The 22,334-nt window shown below is 36.7% G+C and overlaps 1 protein-coding gene across 1 annotated transcript in view; it reads left to right on the forward strand.

Annotated features, from left to right (window-relative positions):
* Positions 1–21,535, forward strand: part of PAXIP1 (PAX interacting protein 1) — a 32,325-nt gene extending 10,790 nt beyond the window's left edge. Inside the window, exons 5-21 of the mRNA XM_054191840.1 lie at positions 419–532; positions 3,122–3,766; positions 6,665–7,388; positions 8,201–8,295; positions 9,289–9,384; positions 9,697–9,834; positions 11,179–11,300; positions 11,865–12,049; positions 12,180–12,223; positions 13,512–13,579; positions 13,968–14,070; positions 16,392–16,560; positions 18,323–18,423; positions 19,708–19,842; positions 19,926–20,001; positions 20,537–20,596; positions 21,046–21,535. Coding sequence (XP_054047815.1) covers positions 419–532; positions 3,122–3,766; positions 6,665–7,388; positions 8,201–8,295; positions 9,289–9,384; positions 9,697–9,834; positions 11,179–11,300; positions 11,865–12,049; positions 12,180–12,223; positions 13,512–13,579; positions 13,968–14,070; positions 16,392–16,560; positions 18,323–18,423; positions 19,708–19,842; positions 19,926–20,001; positions 20,537–20,596; positions 21,046–21,062 — 2,892 coding nt within the window. The 3' untranslated portion in view covers positions 21,063–21,535. The remainder of the gene's footprint in view (positions 1–418; positions 533–3,121; positions 3,767–6,664; positions 7,389–8,200; positions 8,296–9,288; positions 9,385–9,696; positions 9,835–11,178; positions 11,301–11,864; positions 12,050–12,179; positions 12,224–13,511; positions 13,580–13,967; positions 14,071–16,391; positions 16,561–18,322; positions 18,424–19,707; positions 19,843–19,925; positions 20,002–20,536; positions 20,597–21,045) is intronic.
* Positions 21,536–22,334: the final 799 nt, after the last annotated feature.

Here is a 22,334-nt window from a genome sequence, read left to right on the forward strand (position 1 = left end):
GTGACATAAATTGTTATAAGTAAACACCTCATGTTTTTACACAGGCTATTAATTTGGTCTACTTGCTAAAATTCTGTTTAATGAATTTAAACAGGTTGTCTAAGATAAATAATTCGTGTTTGCTTGATCACTAACTTTTTTCTCTTGTGGAAGGTGATATATTAGTGTTGAGTTTTACAGGAGTGAAGGATGTTTTCTTTTTCTCTGTGCAGGTTAAAAATCATTGTTTAATGTCTTTTTCTTGTGTCTCTTTGTCACCATTTTTTCTCTGTAAGTTTCATGTTAATTTGGTGTTGAAAAGTGGTAGGTAATACATTAGCCAGACTTGTAAATGGTATGTCATGTATTGTACTAAAGTTCTTCAAGCAAAATGCAGCTGGTTGCATAGAACTAAAAGGCTTATTTACCTTCCTTTTAGGTTTCATCTGAAGACCGAAGTACGCTGTGGGCTTTGATTACTTTTTATGGAGGGAATTGCCAGCTGAGCCTCAATAATAAGTGTACTCATTTGATTGTGCCTGAGCCAAAGGGGGTAAGAGTTTATTACATGTACAATTCTTCTTGCTGTAGCTCTCATTTGCTTTTCAATAATCAAAAATTTTCCATCTCCCTCAAGTCAGGTTTCTTAAGACTGTTGGTTAGTCTTGAACAGCTAAATTCAACACAATTATGCATTGCAGCTATTCAGTTGATTAATTCAAAAGATGTTCAATTTCATATTGTTACTTGTATTGCTGGTCGAATAAAGCATTTCATTCTTTATTCTGTTCATCTTAACCTAATTTTGACATGTCATCATCATTAGTGATTGTGATTTGTAAATGTGTAGATACAGAATCAGTGAAGAAAAATGAAGGACAAAATTGAAAAATTGCATTAAATGCCCTTTGATGTTATGAGGGAGAGAGGAATAAAGCCAGCAGGGGGAGGAACAGGTTATTTTCTTTTTTTGTTGTTTTTTTTTCTTAAAAAAGAACTCTGAAATTCCTCAAGTCATTCCTCTTAAAGAGAGATGGTAGGATAAACAGTACACAGCATTCCTGTCCAACTGCTGATAAAGCAGTCATACTTCAGATCACTCCCATCATAGAATCATAGAATATCTCAAGTTGGAAGGGACCCATAATGATCATTGAGTCCAACTCCCTGCTCCTCACAGGACTACCTAAAACTAAACCATATGATTTAGAGCATTGTCCAGATGCTCCTTGAATTCTGACAGGCTTAGTGCTATGATCGCTTCCCTGGGGAGCCTGTTCCAGTGACCCACCAGCCTCTCAGTGAAGAACCTTCTCCCAGTTTCCAATCCGAACTTCCCCTGACATAGCTTCATTCCGTTCCCTCATGTCCTATCACTGGTCATCAGAGAGAGGGGATCAGCACCTTCCCTCTGCTGCCGCCTTGAGGAAGTTGTAGACTGCGATGAGGTCACCCCTCAGTGATGAGGTCACCCCTCAGTGATGAGGTCACCCCTCAGCCTTCTCTTTCTCTTCTCCAAGCTGAACAAGCCAAGTGACCTCAGCTGCTCCTCATAAGTCTTGCCCTTGAGACCTTTCACCATTTTGGTTGCCCTTCTCTGGACACACTTCTTCTGTGGAAGAGTTGGAAGGGTGTACTGAACGCCATCCTGATTGTCTCCTCCATCACAACATAATGCTTGGACGAAGAGTTTTGCCACCTAAAATGGTGTTTTTAAGAGTCAATGGTACACATGTAAGGTGTTGCCTTAAGTTATAAGGTTTTTAGAGCAAAGGATGTTGTCTTGAGCTTGCCAATCAAGAAACCGAAAAAGACACATTAGCTTTTAATATCTGTAGCATAAAATAAATAGCTTGTTTAATTTATGTAATCACTGAATGGGAAAAATTTTATAGGATGATTACGTCCCGCTGCTCTGACATACTACTACAAGGGAATCTGCAGCAGTTTGTAATAACAGTTTTGACACTAGTGAAACCGTAAATGATTGCTTTGACTAGACACAGGATGATAAAACAAAATTCTTAATATTCTCACCACAAAGAAAGAATGAAAACTCATATCTGCAAATAAACTTGGTTTCATCTGTAATCTCTTTATTGTGTATGAATGACAGTTTCATTGTAGGAAATAACTCTAGAGAATCATTAAATTAAATTCATTTCCTCTGAATGTGCTGGTTGTTAATTTATATTGTTTGATATACAAAGAAAATCCCAGTTCAATCACTTTTAAATATTAGATCCTGAAGTTAGTTTCACACATTCTGAAAAAAGTTTTCTTTTTTTCCCCTTCTTGATATTTGTGAGCGGTTTCCATCAGAGAGGAAGTTTTGAACAAACAGAGCACTCCTTCTGTTTCTATTTCTTTCTTAGGAAAGGAAACAGTGAAGTCTCACTATTTGTATATATCTTTAAATGCTGAAATGATAACGGAGGAGGGAGGGATAAAGAAGTTTTCTACTTTGTCAGCATCCTAACTTCTCATTGAAATGCATTTAGTAAATATTTGGACAGAAGTGTAACTTTCAAGTTGAGGGCAACGTTACAGTTTTCCGCTTCTGAGAAGGTGTATGGGAAATATCTGACCAGTTTCTGATTTGTATTCCTGCTGAAATGCATTTTTTTCAGTGATCACCTTGTAAATATTTGCCTCTGCTTTATTATGAAATTCTGATTTTTCCCTAAATGCTTTTGTGGAGAAAATGTAAGTATAAGCCGTATTTAGATTCACTTTAATGTCCACCTGAAAATCAGCTGCATCTGAGTATTGCCTGTGATGTTCCTAGCTGCTGGAGTTCTGAAGGCTTTTTCACAACCAAATTTCATGATTTTCAAATCCTTTGGTGATGATGTGGTTTGCAAAAAATTTGGGTAATGGTGTTTTTCTAAGACTTAATCATCTGCAGTTGTGCCTTTTAGAGTCCTCTATATTGTAAATGGGAAGGTTTTTGTTTTAATCTGTTGGAACCTGTGGTTACACACAGCAGTGTAGTTTGTCCCATTGGTTCTGGGAGAAATCGCTTTCTGTTACTGGACAGCCTCTGGTGATCTGCCTCTCCGTGCTCTAGCCCTGCCCTCAAAGAAGTTCTGGATTTTTTGTCTATAAATAAAATCCATCCTTTTTTTCTTTTTTTTTCCAGGAAAAATATGAATGTGCTTGTAAACGGGACAGCATTAAAATTGTGACACCAGACTGGGTACTGGATTCTATAGCTGATAAGACTAAAAAAGAAGAGACTCCTTATCATCCTCGTTTAATTATATACGAGGAGGAAGAAGAGGAGGAGGAGGAAGAGGAGGAGGAAGCAGAAAATGAAGAACAAGATTCTCAAAATGAAGCTAGTACTGATGAAAAATTATCAAGCCCAGCATCTTCTCGAGAAGGATCACCTTTGGGTGATCAAGTTTTTTCACCAAAATCTACTACTGCTGATAAGGCAAAAGGGGAACTGATGTTTGATGATTCTTCAGATTCCTCTCCAGAAAAGCAAGAGAGGAATTTGAATTGGACACCAGCTGAGGTCCCACAGGCATCTGCAGCAAAGCGTAGGTTGCCTCAAGGGAAAGACTCTGGGTTAATTAATTTATGTGCCAATGTCCCACCAGTGCCAGGTAATATTTTGCCGCCAGATCTGAGAGGCAATCTAATGGCTTCAGTCCAAGGTGCCCAAGGTTCTGATCGACAGGAAATGATGGCTACGTGGAGTCCAGCCGTGCGGACATTAAGGAATATTACTAATAGTGCTGATATTCAGCAGATTAATAGACCATCAAATGTAGCACATGTAAGTGTTGGATTTTTAATTTATAAGATATTGGACTTTTTCTTAGGAACTATCATATCCAAGAACTTCAGTTTCTTTTTATTGTTCTTTAAATGTACAAGGGATTAAAAGTTATGCATATTAGTTAAAAGTTGTGGCCAAATTACTAACCTCCCCTTAATAAGTAACTTCATTCCTAGCAGGTTCACAGGAGTAAAAAGGCATTTGGAAAAAATGTTTGAAAGAGTAAAGCTATGTTTAACTATAGTGTGGTTTAGAGTTTCAGTATTGATTTCTTGATAAAAGCAAAAAAAAATTCATTAATTTAGAATTATTTGGCTAGTTCAGGAAACCTGATTTCATACCCTTCAAGCTTTTTATTCAGTGCAAGGAATTATTTGTGCTATAAACACATAAAACCATGAAATGGATTGTTCTCACAGTAGGTTCAGTTCCATACTGTGTTGTTCTGCTGGGCATCATTAAGTTGTTATATCGTATAGTCAGGATTATGATGCAGAAGCCCTAACTTACAAGTTCTTATGCCACTCGTATAGTTGAAATAGTTGCAGCTTTTGTATTGAATTTATTTTTAGAAGAAAATAAAAAGCGAGTGAGCATGCACTGAGATAACTTGCAGCACTGAAATTCTGAGATGTTCATGGGAAGGGAACATGAGAAAAGTAGGTCCTGGTAAATGTTAGACATATCTTTTACTTAAATAATTGTACTGGTGCATTTATTTGGATGTTCATCTGAAGGTAAAACTTTCAAAGGTGCCTGAATAATATAGAAGTTTACAGCTAGTACTCAAACAGAAAAAGAGGAGTCACTCAGAAATGTTCGTTCTTTGTTGTCTATATGACTGCTGAATACGAAACAGAAATACGGGCTCCCTTTTAAAACTGAGTCTTAGATTACTCTTCTCAGTGCCTTGAATTGTTTAAGGACTGGGACTTCTGGGTAAGGACTGAGCAGAACCACCAAAGTCCTGGTGGGTTGGCCAGTGCTGGTAAGTTGGCTGATGCTTTCATGTCTGAACACCGCATCTACAACAACATTGTGCTGTCATATACTCTTTATTACTCTTAATACTCTGTGGAAGTATTTTTCTTTAAGTAATATTTATAGAGCTCAGGGTTGGTATCGTGCTTCAGGTGGACTTTGTTCTCCAGAAGTCAGTTACACTAGGGACTTGACTATGTTGTGCAAGGACTGTACTCCAGTACCAAATCGGGCTGCTGTGTAGGTTGCCATGCTAGTTCCAGCACATGGAGAAAAGCTTTACATCTTCGAATTGTGAATCTGCTTCCTAGAGGGGGGAATAACAATTCTACTTTTTTCCTTGTAACATCCCTCTGCCTAGGTTCAATTGTACTTTGTATCCTGCTTGGGTACCAGTCTTGGGTGGATTCCACGTCTTGGAATCTTGGAAAGTTACTGTTTAATTTGAACCTCAGATTTCTGCCAAATGGCAAGATGTGTAATAATAAGGCATTTTGCAGATACAAAGTTACTTGCTGAATAGAGCCCTAGGATACTTTTGAAAGTTTTATCCCTTTATTTTGAACTATATGTCCTGAAGCTTCTGTAATTTTGACTTTTGGGACTTTTTGTGGGGAGCAGCGTGAAGATCTCTCCTCATACTGAGCCACGGAAACATTCTTTTTGTGTATGTTATTTTTAGTTATTGAATGTTTATACTGTGGTGCTGTCTAGATATTAGGGATGGGTGATGCATTGATAATCGTGGTTGTAAATGTATGCTGTACCAACAATATCAAAATTACTTACATGAAACCTGAGATGTTTCGAAGTGCATTGAGAAAACACTTGAGCCACCTCTAATGAAGGTGGAGGCCTCATTGAGAGGATACAGTTATTTGGCTTTGTGTTTTAGTGATGTGCTTTGGTTCCTCCCTCTCTCACACACACATCACTGAAGTTTACACTGTATGTGATGAAATACAGTGGGTGAAGGAAATAAGCTTTGCAGGATTCACCAAAGCTGATTTCATGTTTAAAAGACTTTAAGAATGGCGAGTCTAGAGTTTCCTATTGTCCCTTCTAATTTTTAATAGGTAGCTTATATTAAAATATTTTAATAAATATGTAGAACTCATCCTAATCTATTAGGAATTTGCCTACTTTTCCCTTTTCTGATGCCTTAAAAACTCACTTGCTAACTTACATCTGCTTAGTGTGAAACGTTTTTTCCCTTAACAGTGAGTTATGCATCTAAAAATGGAATTAAACTCTAGATTACTTCAGCAATCTGTATAAACCTAAAATCTGTTATTCTTAAGTACGGGTTGGTTAATTGGTTTTGGGTTTTTTCCAAGAAATTATTAGTGCTCAGCAGATCAATGTTTTTCTTTGTATTTTGAGATTCAGTTTAAAAAATAGAGCTAAATATTCCTGAATTGGTTCAAAAGAAAGCAAGGTTGTATTAAGTTTCCATGTTTCAAACATTATTCTAATTACTAGAGGCATTATTTGCAATTTTTAAGTTAAAGAAAATAAGACTATGGAACTAAACTATGAACTTAATGGGCCAAGAGGATTGTGAAGTAAATGTTATAGTCGATTGAGCTGATCAGTGTAGTTATTAACATAGTGTTAATAGTCATAATATTACCAGAGATATCATTACTAATACGGGGATGGTTTTTATTCTTAAATTTTGCTAAGATGTGCATTGCCTTGTATTAGGAGCCGCATGTAGCTCCATGCTTCTCTTACGTGAAAGTCCTGTATTTTCATTTTGCTATTAACAGGTAAAGATTTTTGTTTAGCTCGCAATGCATTTAAGCATAGAGTTCTTTTCTTTTGAGAATTGTGTTTTCCCAGTAGTTCTTTAAGTGTTTTTAAAACTGAATGGCAACAAAAAGGTCACAAAAACTAATCTTTGTTTTCTAGATATTACAATCACTTTCAGCACCTACAAAAAGTTTAGAACAACAAGTAAATCATAGCCAACAGGGACATCCAAATGCGGTGCTGTTTAGTCAAGTGAAACTAACACCAGAGACACATTTATTGCAGCAGTCACATCAAGCACAGCAGCAACAGCACCATCCTCTCTTACACCTTCAACCTCAACAACTCATGCAGCTCCAGCAGCAGCAGCAGCAACCCCAGATTTCCCAGCAGACTTTCCAACAGCAACAGCCTCATCAATTTCCGCAACAGCAGCAGCAGGTTCATCAGCAGCACCAGTTCGCACAGCAGCAGCTTCAGTTTCCACAGCAGCAGTTACACGCGCAACAGCAGCTACACCGTCCCCAGCAACAGCTCCAGTTCCAACAGCAGCATGCTTTGCAACAGCAACTGCATCAGCTGCAGCAGCAGCAGCTACAGCAGCAGCAATTGCAGCAGCTGCAGCAACAGAATCTGCAGCAACAGCAGCTACAACATCAGCAGCAGCAAATGCAGCAGCAGCAGCTGCAGCAGCAGCACCTGCAGCGATTACACCAACAGCATCAGCAGCAGCAAATGCAGAATCAGGCGACGCAACACTTAACGCAGACATCTCAAACGCTACAGCATCAGGTTGCAGCCCAGCAGCCACAACACCACCAGCAGCAACAGCAACAACTGCAGCAGCAGCAGCCGCTTTTTGGGCATGATCCAGCAGCAGAGAGTTAGTAATCATTGTCTTCTGATCCTGAGAAAAGTGGCTAATGACATGACATAATGTGGGTTAGAATACCAAAAAATAATGCTGTGTTTACAGTATGGGATTGTAACACTTATAAATGCCATTCATGGCTCAGGACCTGTTTTACTAATTTTTAGGCAAACATATTTAAATTATAACTAAGGATGATCCAAAAATCGGAAAAGTATGAGAGCACTGAGAACATTCTCTTTTCAAATACATACTTTATGCCACCAGCATATAAATTATACTATAAGAACAGTGTTAGCCTATGCATACCATAAATTTTTGTAATTTTTTTTTTTTCCTTTGGAAGAGGGGAAGGGGGAAGCTGTCAAACAGCCTAACACTGGGAAAGACGGCTTAGATTTAGGAAATACCAGTAAATTAATGAGGATTCAGTATCGGAAAGTTGTCGTACCTTGCCTTGAATTGTGTCCATGCTAGTAGAACTGAAAGCTTTTTAATTGTTCTGACTATTCATAGCTAATCTGTATAAAAAAGTAAGTTGTTGTCTTACGTTTTCCTTTTGGTGCCCCTTCCTCTCCCCCTTTTAGCCCGTCTTTTTCCAGGAAAAAACACCCAGACCAAACACCCTGGGCTGAACTGCGCCTTTAGATGTGGCTGTCAGCTTGGAAATTTTGGATCCTACTTTTTCCAATAAAGATTTTCTTCAAAATTAAGTTTATAACCTGGTAATAGGAGAGATTAGTGTAGCAAATATGTTCTGAGATGAACTCTTTAGACTTGCAAGTATTTAATTTTTTGTTCTTTTCTGTGCTAAACTATTCTAGTTCCAGAAGAGTATTTCCTACTGGGCTGTGTCTTTGCAATTGCTGATTACCCAGAACAGATGTCTGACAAACAGCTGTTAGCGACCTGGAAACGGGTAAGATTCCGCTATATTTTTAAAAAACTATGATAACATAATGTCATAGTAACTATATTCTAAAAGAAATCATTGGAAGTATTTCAGCACTTTTCACTTTTCTTTAGGCATCCTTTTGTGTAATGTTTGTGTTACAACCTAAAAAACATTATTCCACTGCAGCTGACCAGAAAAAGTAATAAAAATGCTTTAGATATGAAGCCTGGTTGAATTAGATCTTTAGTCAAAATATTGGCTAAGTAAGTTACAGCCTTAACTATTTCCTGAATGTTTTCAATTAGGCAGCTGTCGTGCAGCAAATGTAATATTGCATTGCTCTCTACCTTTAACTTGATTGTATAAAAAGACTTTTTTGCATATAATCTTGGCATTTAGTAGCCTGTGAGGTATCCACCTGAGTGAAAAAGATGGAAGAACAGAGTGTTTCTATTTTTTGCCAACTTCTTTTTCAGAAAAATCTGATTGTATCCTTTCCTAAATGAGAGGACTTTGGTGTTCTTCAGAAACTTCTGATGGATTTTATAGTTGAATTTTCCCTTCAATTTTGCATAATCAAGTAAGCTGTTGACATTTTTAACAGCACTTGTGTTTATTGCTGAAATAGAATTGAATAGTTCATGAAAAATTGTTTAATAGTTATACTGCAAAAATAAAAAAAATATGAGAAGGGTTTTTTTGTTTATATATCTTTATTTGGTTTTTTTAATTGATTCTAAAAAAATAGACTTTTTGTAGCTCAGTGAAAAGGTGCATATTTAATTTTGGTTTTTCCCTTTTTTTTTTTTTTTTTTTTTTTTTTTTTTTTCAAAAACGTTTTTAAGCTAGATAACAAACATTTTTGGGGGGGTAACTCTTCAGTGAAATGGTGCTAATGGTGACAATGTCCTAAAGAGCAGACTTTATTTAAGACTGTTCATTTCTTAGGGTAATTTTAAAATTGTTATATATATATGTATATATATATTAGAAGTTTTGGGTTTGTTCTCTTACCAGATCATTCAAGCACATGGTGGGACGGTGGACCCTACCCTTACAAGCAGATGTACACATCTTCTTTGTGAAAGCCAAGTCAGTAACATGTATGCTCAGGTAAGCAAACCAGTAACGTGTATTCATGCATGCTTTAATTTTATTACGGGAAACGTAGACCTTTCCAGTATGTACTTATAATTAAAGCTTTTCATGATGTGCTTTTTTATCGTTTGTGGTATAACAAACTTTCATAATGCATGTAGTAGATTTATCCCAGAGAACACGAAGGAAGATGCTATGAGAAGAGGGATCCTGAAAAAGTAGGGGAAAACAAATGATTAAAATCAAAGCTTTGTATTGTAGGAAAAGTTTAAAATAAAATAAAGATGTATTTTGGTTTTTAAAGGCTGTTTATGCACGTATTCGTAGGCTTTAAGAGAAAGGAAGAGATGTATTACAGCACATTGGCTGAACTCAATCTTGAAGAAGAAGAAAATGGTACCACCTCATCGAGCCCTTCATTTTCCAGTGGCATTTCCACCAGGAGGAAAGCCATGCTCTCAACACGTAAGAAGAAAAAGCTTCTAACAGATGCTCGGCTCATTACATGAGCAGTTAAAATATAGCTAGAAAGTGCTTAATCAAAGCAAAACACACATTTCTTTCGTCTTGGAAGAAAACCTTCTTAAGGTCCTGTGTTGATGTGGTGCATGCTACGGGGTGATTCAGAGTGCTTTGAAAGTCTCACTGAGTTCTGAGGGGTGAGGAGTAACACCTGTGTTGTGAATTGTTCTCTTAAAAACTGAGGTGCAAAGATTATGTGAGTTATACATAGCAGGACGGCAGGAAGCCAAGGTGCATAGTTTTTGATTAACAGCATGTCTAACAGTATATGCTTCCTGTACCATAACCAAATATTTTGAAGGTATTTTTTGAGGGTTTTTCTGGGTCAATACCTAGCAAATACCAGAAAAGGAAGCCTGTTCTGTTAATCAGAGAGCAGGAGGTTACAGTTCCAGTAACCTGTGCAATGAGGAGCCCCGAGGAAGTTGGATTTTGTGGCGTCGAAACATAGACTTGCATTTGAATCGGTTACATCTTGAAATACACTGTGCAACATAAAACAAGATTCCAAAGTATATCTTGGCATTGGATTTCTTTGTGCCGGATGCAGGCATTCAGGATGATGGCCTTACTACTAGACTGTTCTAAAAGGTATAAAAAGAAATACAGGTTTGGGAAAATTAGAATATAACAACATGCATGTGAACACACTGGTTAGTAGTAAATGTAATATGGAATAAATGTAGTTTATTATCAACAACAACATTGCTGTTGCCTTTTCCTAAATAAAAGGAGAGAATGGCAAAAATTAAAAGTTGGCAAGACTAAGGATAAGAACGGGAGAGGTGGAATTACCGTTCACCACCTACGATCAGCTGACACAGTTTACTTGGCGCCATGGCGGGGTAGAGCACAGCGTTCAGGAGATTTTTAAAAGTAGAGTAGGGCAAGCAAGTACGTGTAAGCGTTTCTCTGTCTCCCTGAATGTAAACAACAGCAGAAGAAAGACGCGACGCATGTGCCAGAAGAAAACTAGCTGTGAGCTCTTTCATAGTAAAACTTTGTAGCCTTTAAATGAGAAAAAGCTGACCAGCAAAATGAAAATGACTCTTCCTTAGTCAGAATTAGTGCTGAAAACCTGAAATGATTATGTATAAACAAATCACTTTTAAATTGTACTTTATTTATTCTACAAACCATGTTTTAATTTTCCATGTGCCATAGTTACGATACCGTGTATTTCGCTGTAATGTAAAAAAGTTAGTAACACAAAAATACTTTCAACAGGAGTGTTTTGTAAGTACCATCTATGTTCAGTTATTCGTAACTGTCTGTTTCTATCTGTAGATAATCTCGGTGACAGGATTTGTTGATAGTGACAGAGATGACCTCAAACTGATGGCCTACCTAGCAGGTGCCAAATACACAGGCTACCTGTGTCGCAGCAATACAGTTCTCATCTGTAAAGAGTAAGTGGTTTATCCCTGCAGTATTCAGCTTCTCAGTTGCCTGTTGCCAGTTAGTGCTTTTCTTAACGTGAGGTGCTAATTACATGTCATCATAAGAATGTTAATTTTAATCAATTTTGTGATTTCATAGCAATAAACTTAGTGATGTTCTTTCTTGAGCTAATTTACTGCACACTGTAATACGGTAAATTTGGCCTGAAGACGGGCAAAAGAGAAGTCGTTTCCAATTCCACTGTTTCACAATATTTTATAAGAGATGCTGACTGTTACATCATCTATAAGTAAAATATCTTCTTTTTTAATAATTGTTTTAAAACGTCAGGGGTGGGACAATTAAGTTAAATCCAGGTCTAACTTGATTCCATTTGGGGCAGAAATACTCCCCTAATTGACTTGTTCTAGCACATAAAGGAAAAGTATTTTTTCAGAGTATCTACTTTGTCACAGTTAAAATGGATAATAGGCCAACACACATATACTGATATTTTAGGTTTATTATTAGAAATTGCTGTTTTAACTGTTTTATTAAAATATATTTTCTTTTCTTCATCTCTGAACAATAAGGCCCAGTGGCTTGAAGTATGAGAAGGCTAAAGAGTGGAGAATACCATGTGTAAATGCGCAGTGGCTCTGTGACATACTGCTGGGAAATTTTGAAGCTTTACGGCAGATACAGCACAGTCGGTATACAGTGTTCAGTCTTCAGGATCCGCTTTCTCCTAGTCAACATCTAGTTCTAAACCTTTTGGGTAAGAGCGGCAGGCCCCAAATCCTGTATTCTGTAGCATTTATATATGTACCTGTTTAATCGATAGATGCATCTTCTGTTCTAAAGAACTTTGCAGTGCTTTCATTTGTGTTTTGTTCTTCATTTCCTAGATGCTTGGAGAGTCCCATTAAAGGTATCACCAGAACTTCTAATGGTATGTTGAATTATTGTGTATATATACAACTATTTTTGTAAGATTACTCTTTAGTGTTTTTAATGGGTGAGCACATGCGTGTATGTCGTGTGCAGCAGGCCAGAGGGACTTACGCAGAGCCGTGCTGAACCTCCTGGCTTTACTTCCTGCTAGTGTTCTCTCTATTTTATTTTGAGAAATCTGAGCAATAATCTTTTGCAGAACTAAGAACCTGCACTGTGATGTACAAAATCAAGTTACTTTTGAGACGTCTTGAGCTAGTGCTTCACTCTTCAATTTTTACGTCAAACCTTTAGAAAAGGCTTGGTATTTTTTGAGTCAATACTTAACACTATCTGAAAATGAGGCCACATGAGGGTTTTTAAGGCAGAGCACCAGAAATCTTTTTCGAGGATAGCTGCCTGTCAGACGGTGTTGATGCCATCTACTTTTTGCATTTTCATAGTTGAAATGTCTATCAAAAAGTGAGCGTGTGCGCTTTTCTTTCCAGTTGCTCTTACTAGCGATTGTCTAGCATAAAACCACTCATTCCTGAGAGCAGGGGACAAACCCCCGTGGCCTGTTCCTCCCAAAGGACCATCCTCACAGCAAGGCTGGAATAATGCTGCCTGTCTCTTTTTGGTCATGTGCCTCTAGCATTCCTCATTAAATTTCAGGTGTGGATTTGCAGGTTAAAAAGGAATTGTTGTCACAGGCTCCTGCAAGTGAGAGCTGTGGTTTCAAGTTACTCAGGCCAGGGAGAGCCTAAAAGCTGCATTTCTCTACTCCTGGGCAAACGCTCTAGTGGCTGATCTAGTACTGGGGAGACAGGAGGGTCTATCCAGTGAGTACCTGAGCATCCACTGGAGCTTCTCTTTATGTAGTTAGGGAACTTGAGCGTTTAAAACGCAGGTGCCAGTATTTTCTGTTGATATTTAAGCACCTGGAAGAATATTGTAGTCACCATGCATTTAACAAATGGACAAGTTTTTCATTCTCTTTCTCATTTATTTCTTTGGGTTTTCCATTGATGATTACGAGCTTTATTTAAAGGAAAAAAAGTCCCACCATATTTTATTTGGTGTACACTTACATGTTTACATAACTTTGTGGAGAAGTTTTAGTTAATTCTCAGCTTTGCTCTTGAGTCAGTTGTGTAAGCAATAGGTGCACCAGTGTGTATTGTTTTTTTCATTTATGTTTAATTTTCTTTAATATAATCTCAGAATATCGATGTATAGTTTTCGTCTTTCAGAAATTGGTTTCCCTGCTCCATTCAGATGTAAACATGTAGATATTCTAATTTCAGGGTGTGAGGTTGCCTTTGAAACCAAAGCAAAATGAATCCAGTCTTCAGCCATCTGCCAAAAGAGCAAGGTAAGACGAGTGTGCCATCAGTGCTGGTAGTCCTTAATTGACTTTCCCACAGAAGTGTCAGCTGGCCATCAGTCTAGTTCCATCCTCTGCCCTGCTAATTGAAATAACTATAAATGGTTTTTGCATATTGCCAGCTCCTCAACTGGCAGGAATAAAATAATAAGTAGAGAGTGAAGTACTAAGAGAATTGTGAGAGAATAGAAGCAGGAGAAAATGTCCTGTTCTCAGCATGGCAATTTTTTCTTCACAAGACTGATCCTGCCTAATTCTCATTCATCTGAGTACTTCCATTGATAAAAGTTGCAAGAGTGTGCTTGTGTAGTTTTAAAATAATAATACAACTTTGGCCCCAAACTTCACATTCTGCTGTATTTCATGGATTTTGTAGGATTGAAGACCTACCACCACCTACTAAAAAACTCACCCCAGAATTGACACCGATGGTGCTCTTCACAGGATTTGAACCTATGCAAGTTCAACAGTACATTAAGGTGACTTTCATGCTTATCTCCTGTGAACTACATTGAAACATCTCCTAACTTTTTTCTTGATGTTGAATTTTTGCTATCTAAGACTTGATTAAGGTACATCTAGTGGATAAAACCCCATGCTTACTGGGGCTGAGGTTAGAGCATAGATTTACGTGAAATGAGCTTTGGTAAGTGTTCAGCTTTAGTTAACTACTTCGTGCTTCTATGCTACTTATTTGTTCTTTCTATACGATTATTTAAAAAGCAAGAAGGCTGCTTCCACGTTTGTTTTTAAATCAGCAAACTTCATGACTAAATTTAGGTGAGAAAAGTAGTGATGGTTGTACTGGATGAGACCCAAGACTCTTCTAATCTAGTTGTTATCTGTAAGGCCAAATGCTTCAAAGCAAGCTGATGACAAAGCTTATGGCAGGTGTGAGATAATAAGTTCCCATGGAGATTTTGTTCTGTTCCCTCATAAAGCTGTACCAGAATTTACCTCTAAATAATTTGTAACATTCTTCTAATGGTATAAAAATCCAATCACTCCTTGAACCTTAATAACTAGTAAATATTTGTTCCAAAAGAACTTTTAATTTACGTTATTTGTCACATGTTGGCACAGGGTTTTTTTAACTGCTGATCTCAGTAGTGCATGAAAGATCCTGACGCCGATGCCTGCTCCAGCTAATCAAAAGTAAATGAGGCCTAGTCAGTGTACTCAAAAATACCTAATGTCTTTATTTTACCTAAACTTCTTTTTAAAGTAGTAAAAACTTTGGAGTTTATTCCCTTGCGGTTGGAGCTTGGTATTAAATATTTTGGGACTTAAAATACTTTTTAGCTTGTCATGTAAAGTTCCAGTGTCAGCTCCTCATTTTTTTGTCATGTTGGTACCGGGTTAGTTATATGGAGAATCTGTTTTGGTAACAGCTATGGCTCACAGAAATGAAAAATCAACTTCAGCCTCGAGGCCTGTGAAGTTGAATCTAAACTTGTCAGCGATGATATCATCAAGACCTTTCAGAGTTCGGGTACCTACCTGAGTCTGGATACTCCCCGTCCTCTTGGGATGGAGGGGTAGGTTTTTTTTCCTGCATGCCCAAAGGGTTCCTTGAACGTCAGGATGGAAACCTTACAAGATGTGCCCTCATAGGTATACAGCGTTTGAGGTGAACATGTATTAACTATGGAAATAACAGCCTTTGCCTTTTGTAGGTGTACAGGTGTGCTATTCACAGTGTGTTTATACGTACCCGAAGGGGATAAATAGTAGAGAGGTTCAGTGTCACTGAATACTATTTTTGTATATAATCTTTATGCAAACCGTCAAAGTAAGCCAGCACGGTAAAGAAAACCTTAAAACATTGTCCCTGTCTAACCTACTTGTTCGTTATTATCAGAGCAGTACAGAGGGATGGCAGAGATCTTTCAGGGCTTCTAATAACCCCATAGGCCTTCTCGCTTGGGTGTCTCCTGATGACTTTTGTAGTAAAATCACCCCAGTATGTTAAATATTTATACTTAAAGATATTGGTGGGTTTTTTATTCTTTTGTACAAAATGCTCGTCATAGAAAATCAGAAATCCCTGGTGCATAGATACTGAAGCTGTCCAAGTATTTTTTCATTCTTTAAATGTTTATGAGAGGGAGCACTCTACTTGTAACTAACACCTGTGGTAATTTGATATGCCTCACCAGCTAATTAGTTGTATTACTAATCCCTTCAGATAATGACTTCTATCTAACTGACAAGACAGCAACTGTGAAGAATTAGTTTGGGTTTGGTAGTTTAAACCAAGGAAAGGGGTAGTTACTGAGGGGTAGTTACTCAGTATCATCAAAAATACATGTGGAACTAGTGTATTTAAAGAACACATGTTTTTCATGAGTTGCTTTTCTCTTCAAAGAAAATACTAGCAAAATTAAGTTTACTGTAGCTACAGGGTATGTTACACCTTCCATAGAAAAGAGCAAAATCATTAAATTTTCTGCTTACTTAAATTTAATAGCATGTTGTACTTAGATTTTAATTTGTATCTTATAATTATTTCTTTCCTTTCTTAAAAAAAAAAAAAAAAAACCAGAAAAACTGCAGAAGCAGAATGTAGCTTTCAGTCTTGCCAGATGAAATTTGTGTCTGGAAATACCTGGATATTCAATGCTGTAAATTCTGCCCTTTAATCATCTTTAGTAAACGAATGGCTGTAATACAGAATTTTCCTACATTTACTGTTTCGTTAGGAGCTTAGTTTTAGTTGATGGTGATGTTATGATTCGTTTTTTTCCTCCAGTTTTTAAAGGACTGTTCCATTCTGATTTCTGTGTTGTACAACTTTCAGAAACTATATATCCTCGGAGGTGAAGTAGCAGAATCTGCCCAGAAATGTACCCACCTAATTGCCAGTAAAGTGACCCGAACCGTCAAGTTCCTGACAGCAATTTCTGTAGTCAAGCACATAGTAACTCCAGAGTGGTTAGAAGAGTGTTTCAAATGCCAGAAGTTTGTTGGTAAGTTAAACTAGTATCATCTTATATAGTAAACTGAAGGTTTGCTGATTTAGGTATGCGAAGAGAGCATGCATATTTAAATACACTTAATTGTTTTGACTTCTGACTTTAGTGTCTTCTCTTGCCAGTTTCCTAAAGAGTTCAGTTTTGACAGCAGAGATTTTAAGTCTACAGCAAATCTGACTAGTATAGTTAATAACTCATGTTATGTTTAAACAATTATACTAGCAGCTAGTTCGTATTTCACTTGAGGTTTGTATTTCACTTGGTGTCATTAAATAAGAAGAAATTATGTATTATTTTTTTATTAAGTTCTTTCAACAGAACATTTTGTTTCTTTTAGTTTTTATTTCATGTAATGTTGTTTCTTTCCATTAAATGAAGTAAAAAAAAATACTTTAAAAGTTGACTTTAGAGTGTTTAAATAGTTGCATGTTGTTAAGCATTATATTTCTTTCTCATGTGGTCCTTTGCAGATTTGATTACATTACTTTTTAAACCCCAAATGCTTTTGTTTTCAATATTTTTTCTAAAGTATTAGTTGTAAAGAACGAAGCCAATGTTGTAAATACAAAAATGCATTTAAATAATTAAAATTAATTGGTCTAGTACCGTAACTGTCTTGGAATACGTTGACTTTGTGTTTGCACCGCTTTTCTGTTGACAGCTGAAGAGAAAAAAATAGATGGTTTAAGTCTACTTGACAAGGATGTTGAATCTGAAGAAAATCTTCTTAAAGGCTGATTATTTGTTTTATGATTGTTTTATGCTTTTTATATAATTCATTTGAAAGGAGCAAATGTATAGCATTGCTGCCTAACCATCACAAAGACTTAAATCAATAAACAGCAAGCATTTTTATAAGCATTTTTATAAATCTGGAGAAAGCGACTTGCTTGGTTCAGCATCAGTGAGCTGAGAAATCAATCCCTTTGAAAGCTGTTAGAAGATAAAGAAGGTCAGGGGATACAGAAGGATGACCGTTTTGATCTAGGACTTGAAGTACTTTACTTGTCTACTGAAATTTAGTCGATTTGTAGCTAATGGGCTGCCTTCAATTTTGTACCTAGTACAATGACTTAAAATACAGCAATTGTTTAGAAAAATTGTCCTATTGGTTTTCTTGGTCTTATGGAAGAGTGTTAACACCATCTCTTGCAGGTTGTCAGAATTATACTTGGAAAGACCAATTTGTTCTCCATATACATTCTGTTTTTCGTTAAACTTAAGTATTTTGAATTAAAGCTGATTTCGAAATGTGTTTGATGTAGCTTTTTGTGAAAAGGTAAGTTAAGACTAAAATTCCATCCCTAATAAAAAAAAAAAAATAAATAAAAATCAGGTGAATAATAGGACAAGGGAAAACCAGATGGATAGGTTGTTCTGTTAAGGCAGCGTGAGGAGTTGAAGACAGTTTCTGGGCTTTCATAAGTTGTTCACAGTGATTTGAACTTAAACTTAATCATTCTGCCTCTTTGTAGAGAATCAACAAATAAAAGTTCGCAGGTTCCCCCAATAAGTTAGAAAAAGGGACTTCATAGGACAATGGTTGTTGCTAGATGCACAAGTGGAAAATACACACACAATTTTATTCTCCAAGTAGTCGTGGGTCATCCTTACAAGATGCCTAATCATGTTAAAATTAGTGAGTGTTTACCATTCAGAGGCACTCTCCCACCAAAGTTTTCTGATCATACTAGATCTTGAGTGACGTGGATGTTTTTTTCTTTCCTGCATTACATCATCAGTCTTTCTTTTTCAGATGAGCAGAACTTTGTGCTCAGAGATGCTGAAGCTGAGGTGCTATTCTGCTTTAGTTTAGAGGAGTCTCTAAAGCGAGCACAAGTAGCTCCACTGTTCAAGGTAAGTGGTTTAAAAGAACATTTAAATACTTGGAGCTTTTCAACCTGATGTTTTAGGCATTGGGACCACAGCTCTTGTAGTCGAGGGCTATAAAACAGACTAGCATATAACGCGAAGCATTTGGTTTAAATTTTGTTTGTTACTTTATGCCTATATCCTGCCTAAGCATTGTTGGGATGGGTCTAAGCTCTCTAAGTGACTGGATCCTGTAGATGTGAACAAAACATGCTCAGTATACGCTCAGTATAGTTAACAGTATTTGTTCTCTTACAAAATTTAGAACACTGCTGTATTATTTGTAAAATGCCACTTATGGAAGGGACTTTGCTCTTTTTTCAATACCGGCCTGATAGTCAAAGCACTTGCTCTTCAAACTGGGGGTCTGAGGGTGAGTTTGCACTTCAGCCTCAGGGAGTTCTGGTCCAATTCTCCTTGAAGACTGTACTTAGCACCAGGCTGTTTGCAGGGATGGTGCAAGATGGTTTTCATGCCTCTGGTTAAAATTGTGTTACAGTGCAGAGTGCAGAAATCAAAGTTGCTAGAGATTCTTCAGTGTAACTGAATTTGAGACTTCTTGAGGCAAACCACCTAAAAAGGGTATTTTTACAACTTGTAATGAAAAAGAATCTGTGTCTCTTATTAAGGCTAAATAATACATTTCACTCAGTTTTGCAGTCTAAATGGCAAGGTGGTTTGGTTTTTTTTATTCCTAGCTGGTAAACAAAGATAATCTACGTGATCTGATCACCACTATCAGTCTCAGTCAAGCAGGAGGATAATTTTTGTCAGAAAGTAATACATTGGCTACCAATTAAAAGCTGAAAGTTCTTTTGTGACACTTGAGATGTCCCTGTGCTTGAAGAAGCAAGGAACACTGTTGTTCCTATAGTCTTACCAAGCTGCAGTTAACTTTTTTTGGGGGGGGTTGGTGGATTTTTTGTTTGGTTTTTTGGCTTTTTTTTGATTTTTCTTTAACCATAGTTTAACCTGTGGTCATTTGAAGGTTTCCTGGTTATTATTTTAAAGGTGTTGAAATAGGCACACCTGAGCTGTTCATATTTATTAAAATTGTGGGTTTGCCTCACCGGGGAAAACAGATCAGTGCTAATTAAGGACAACTCAACAGCTGATGAAATTTGTTGCTTTAAGCTGTGGTATCTAACACCAGCTTACAAAGCCCGCCCTGTGATTGTATAGGAGTAACATGATAATAAAACTTGACGTCTTGCAGAAATCAATTGACAAAATAATGCTTTTTTCTTATTCTTTCTCTTCTCTTTTTAGGGAAAATATTTTTACATTACACCTGGAATTTGTCCCAGCCTTTCCACCATGAAAGCTATTGTGGAGTGTGCGGGAGGAAAAGTATTATCTAAACAACCTTCTTTTCGAAAACTCATGGAGCATAAGCAGAACAAAGTGTGTACAGTGTTGCTTTTGAAAATGTATTAGTAATACCTTACTGTGCTATTCTGAGCTCACCATTAGTTTCTTTTGTTTAGAGTTTGCCTGAGATAATCTTGATTTCCTGTGAGAATGATCTTCACTTATGCCGAGAATATTTCGCAAGAGCCATAGGTATGTATAAGCTGTCAATGTAATTTGAACAATACAACTGGTGTTTTGATTTTTTTATTATTATTATTTTACAAGTACACATCTTTTGAAGCTCTCAGGTAATAACAGAGGAATACGTGGTCTATCCTGCAAACCGCAGAGAAATCTGAGCCAGCTGTTTGCTAGATTTTCTAATAAAGGTATTTTATAGCCAGATCACCATAAATCACTGGCTTGAACTTGAGGCTTCTGTCCTGCCTGAGGCAAGATTACTGTCTCAGTATTCATCGAGTTAGTTAAAGATTTGGGGTTTTTCACTATCTATTTTTACTGAACTGTAGAACCCCAGGACACGGTGTGTTTATTAATAAAGACATGCGCTGGAAGCCTAGCGCCGTGTGTAACAGCTAACAGTAGGGCTCTGGTAATGGTGGGACAATACTCCCTTACACCTTTGCGTGGAGAGCAGAAAGGTACAGAATGGCCCCTCCTGACAGACATGAGGCAGAATGTCTTTGCAGGGTGTAAAATCTGTGCATGTTTTTGGTATTTCCAGATGTCCACAATGCTGAGTTTGTCCTGACTGGAGTACTTACTCAAACACTGGATTACGAATCATATCCTTTTTGTGTAAAGGCTGTCCACTGCTTGGGGAACTGTAGTTTACTGAAAGGTTTTCTTAATTATGAACTCATCATTTATAATGTTTTAGGATGTGTAATGTTTACTTGATGGGAGGGCAGTTTAACACCCAGAAACCTAGCTTAAATTCGAAGTGGAATTACTTTTCGATAGGAAGTACTTCAGTGGAGGTGGGAGTCGGGGTTGTCAGAAAATAACAATACTAGAATATGAAGCAATAGGAAGAAAACAACTTGTCATGATGGAAAATATTGGTCACGAGTTACTTGTGGATGAGGAAAATAGCTTTTTACTGAGGATTATAAACCCTGTTTGATAAATGCAGTGTAGGAACCAGTAGGAGTTCTATGTCTTTATGTATGTTTTTTATAAAAGTTCTATTTTGCAATCATTTCTTAAAGTTGTTCTTTCTTAACAAACATACATATAAATTTACTTGATGGGTAGTAAAATGCCTTACTGCTTCGGAATCCTTGGAGCATTAAATCTAGCTGTTCAGCCATTGTACAAAGCAACTAAAACTTCCTGTGGATGCTGTTTTCCAGCTGTTTTCCTAGGGATGATGACCAGTTTAAAGCAGGAAAGCAAAAATAAACTGCATCTTTTTTAGGATGTGTAATTTTATTATGCTGAAACATAATTTACTATGTTTTGTATTATACTACCATTTTAAAAGAGCCCACTTTAGCTATCATGATTAGCCCGTTTTTAAACATTTTAACGTAAATGATGGTACTTCAGCCAAAAGTGTAATTTGGATGTAAAAATAAAAGGGCTTGCTATCTATTAAATTATGGATGTTGAAGATGAAAATGTTTTGTACTTTATTTTTATTTCTTATACTCTATTTTCTTTTATATTGATATTTTGCCCACATTTTAAATAAATGTACTTTTAAATGTTTTACTCTATATTTTAGTGGTGGTTCATTTTTTTGAATACTGTGCAACAATGGCACTCTGGTAAGAGTAAATTACTCAAATCTTTTTCCAAGCAATGTACAATTATTTCAAGCTTATTTCACCAGGTATGTTTTAATATATGAAATCCCAGTGCTTTAAAGGGAAATCATTGTAAATGTATATATGTGTTTTTACTGCAACAAAGAAATAGCTTGAAGGAAGGAGGAAATATAAGCCCACATATTATGCTGTTGTGATAACTTGTTTGTATAGTGAGTTTTACTAAATAAATATTAAAAACTAGTCTCCCAAATCTATATTCAGTTGTATTTCCTAATACACGCACAGTTCTAATAACCTGACTTTGCCATTTTTGTCAGTTCAGATTCTAGTAGATGAAAAAGTTATCCTAAAAGCATTTATTGTTTGATCAGCAAGCCATTAAACTCCGGCTGGGGATTGCAGATATCTCCTTCTCTGTATGTCATCAAGTGTATTACAGCACCTTGTGAACCATTCACAGAACGATTCAAAATACAAGATAAAAACCTACTTTAAACAATAGCTTATCATGCTATTTTTTTTTTTCAAACATTTTGTATTTCTATGCAGAACCATTTTACAGAGAAGCTTTTACAATTACAGTGTCATTAAACTGAGGTAAGCTGCTATTTTTAGCGTATGCAAAGCTTTCTACAGAGAAATTATTCATTTCAAATGTCTTTTGTGCTATGGCTTAAAAGGTAAATCCAGCTGATACTTGGCCACTGTTTCTGTTGCCTTTTTTCCCACATCTCAGTTCAACAAAGT

This window comes from Rissa tridactyla, chromosome 2 (genome assembly GCF_028500815.1).
Source record: "Rissa tridactyla isolate bRisTri1 chromosome 2, bRisTri1.patW.cur.20221130, whole genome shotgun sequence".
Lineage (NCBI taxonomy): Eukaryota > Metazoa > Chordata > Aves > Charadriiformes > Laridae > Rissa > Rissa tridactyla.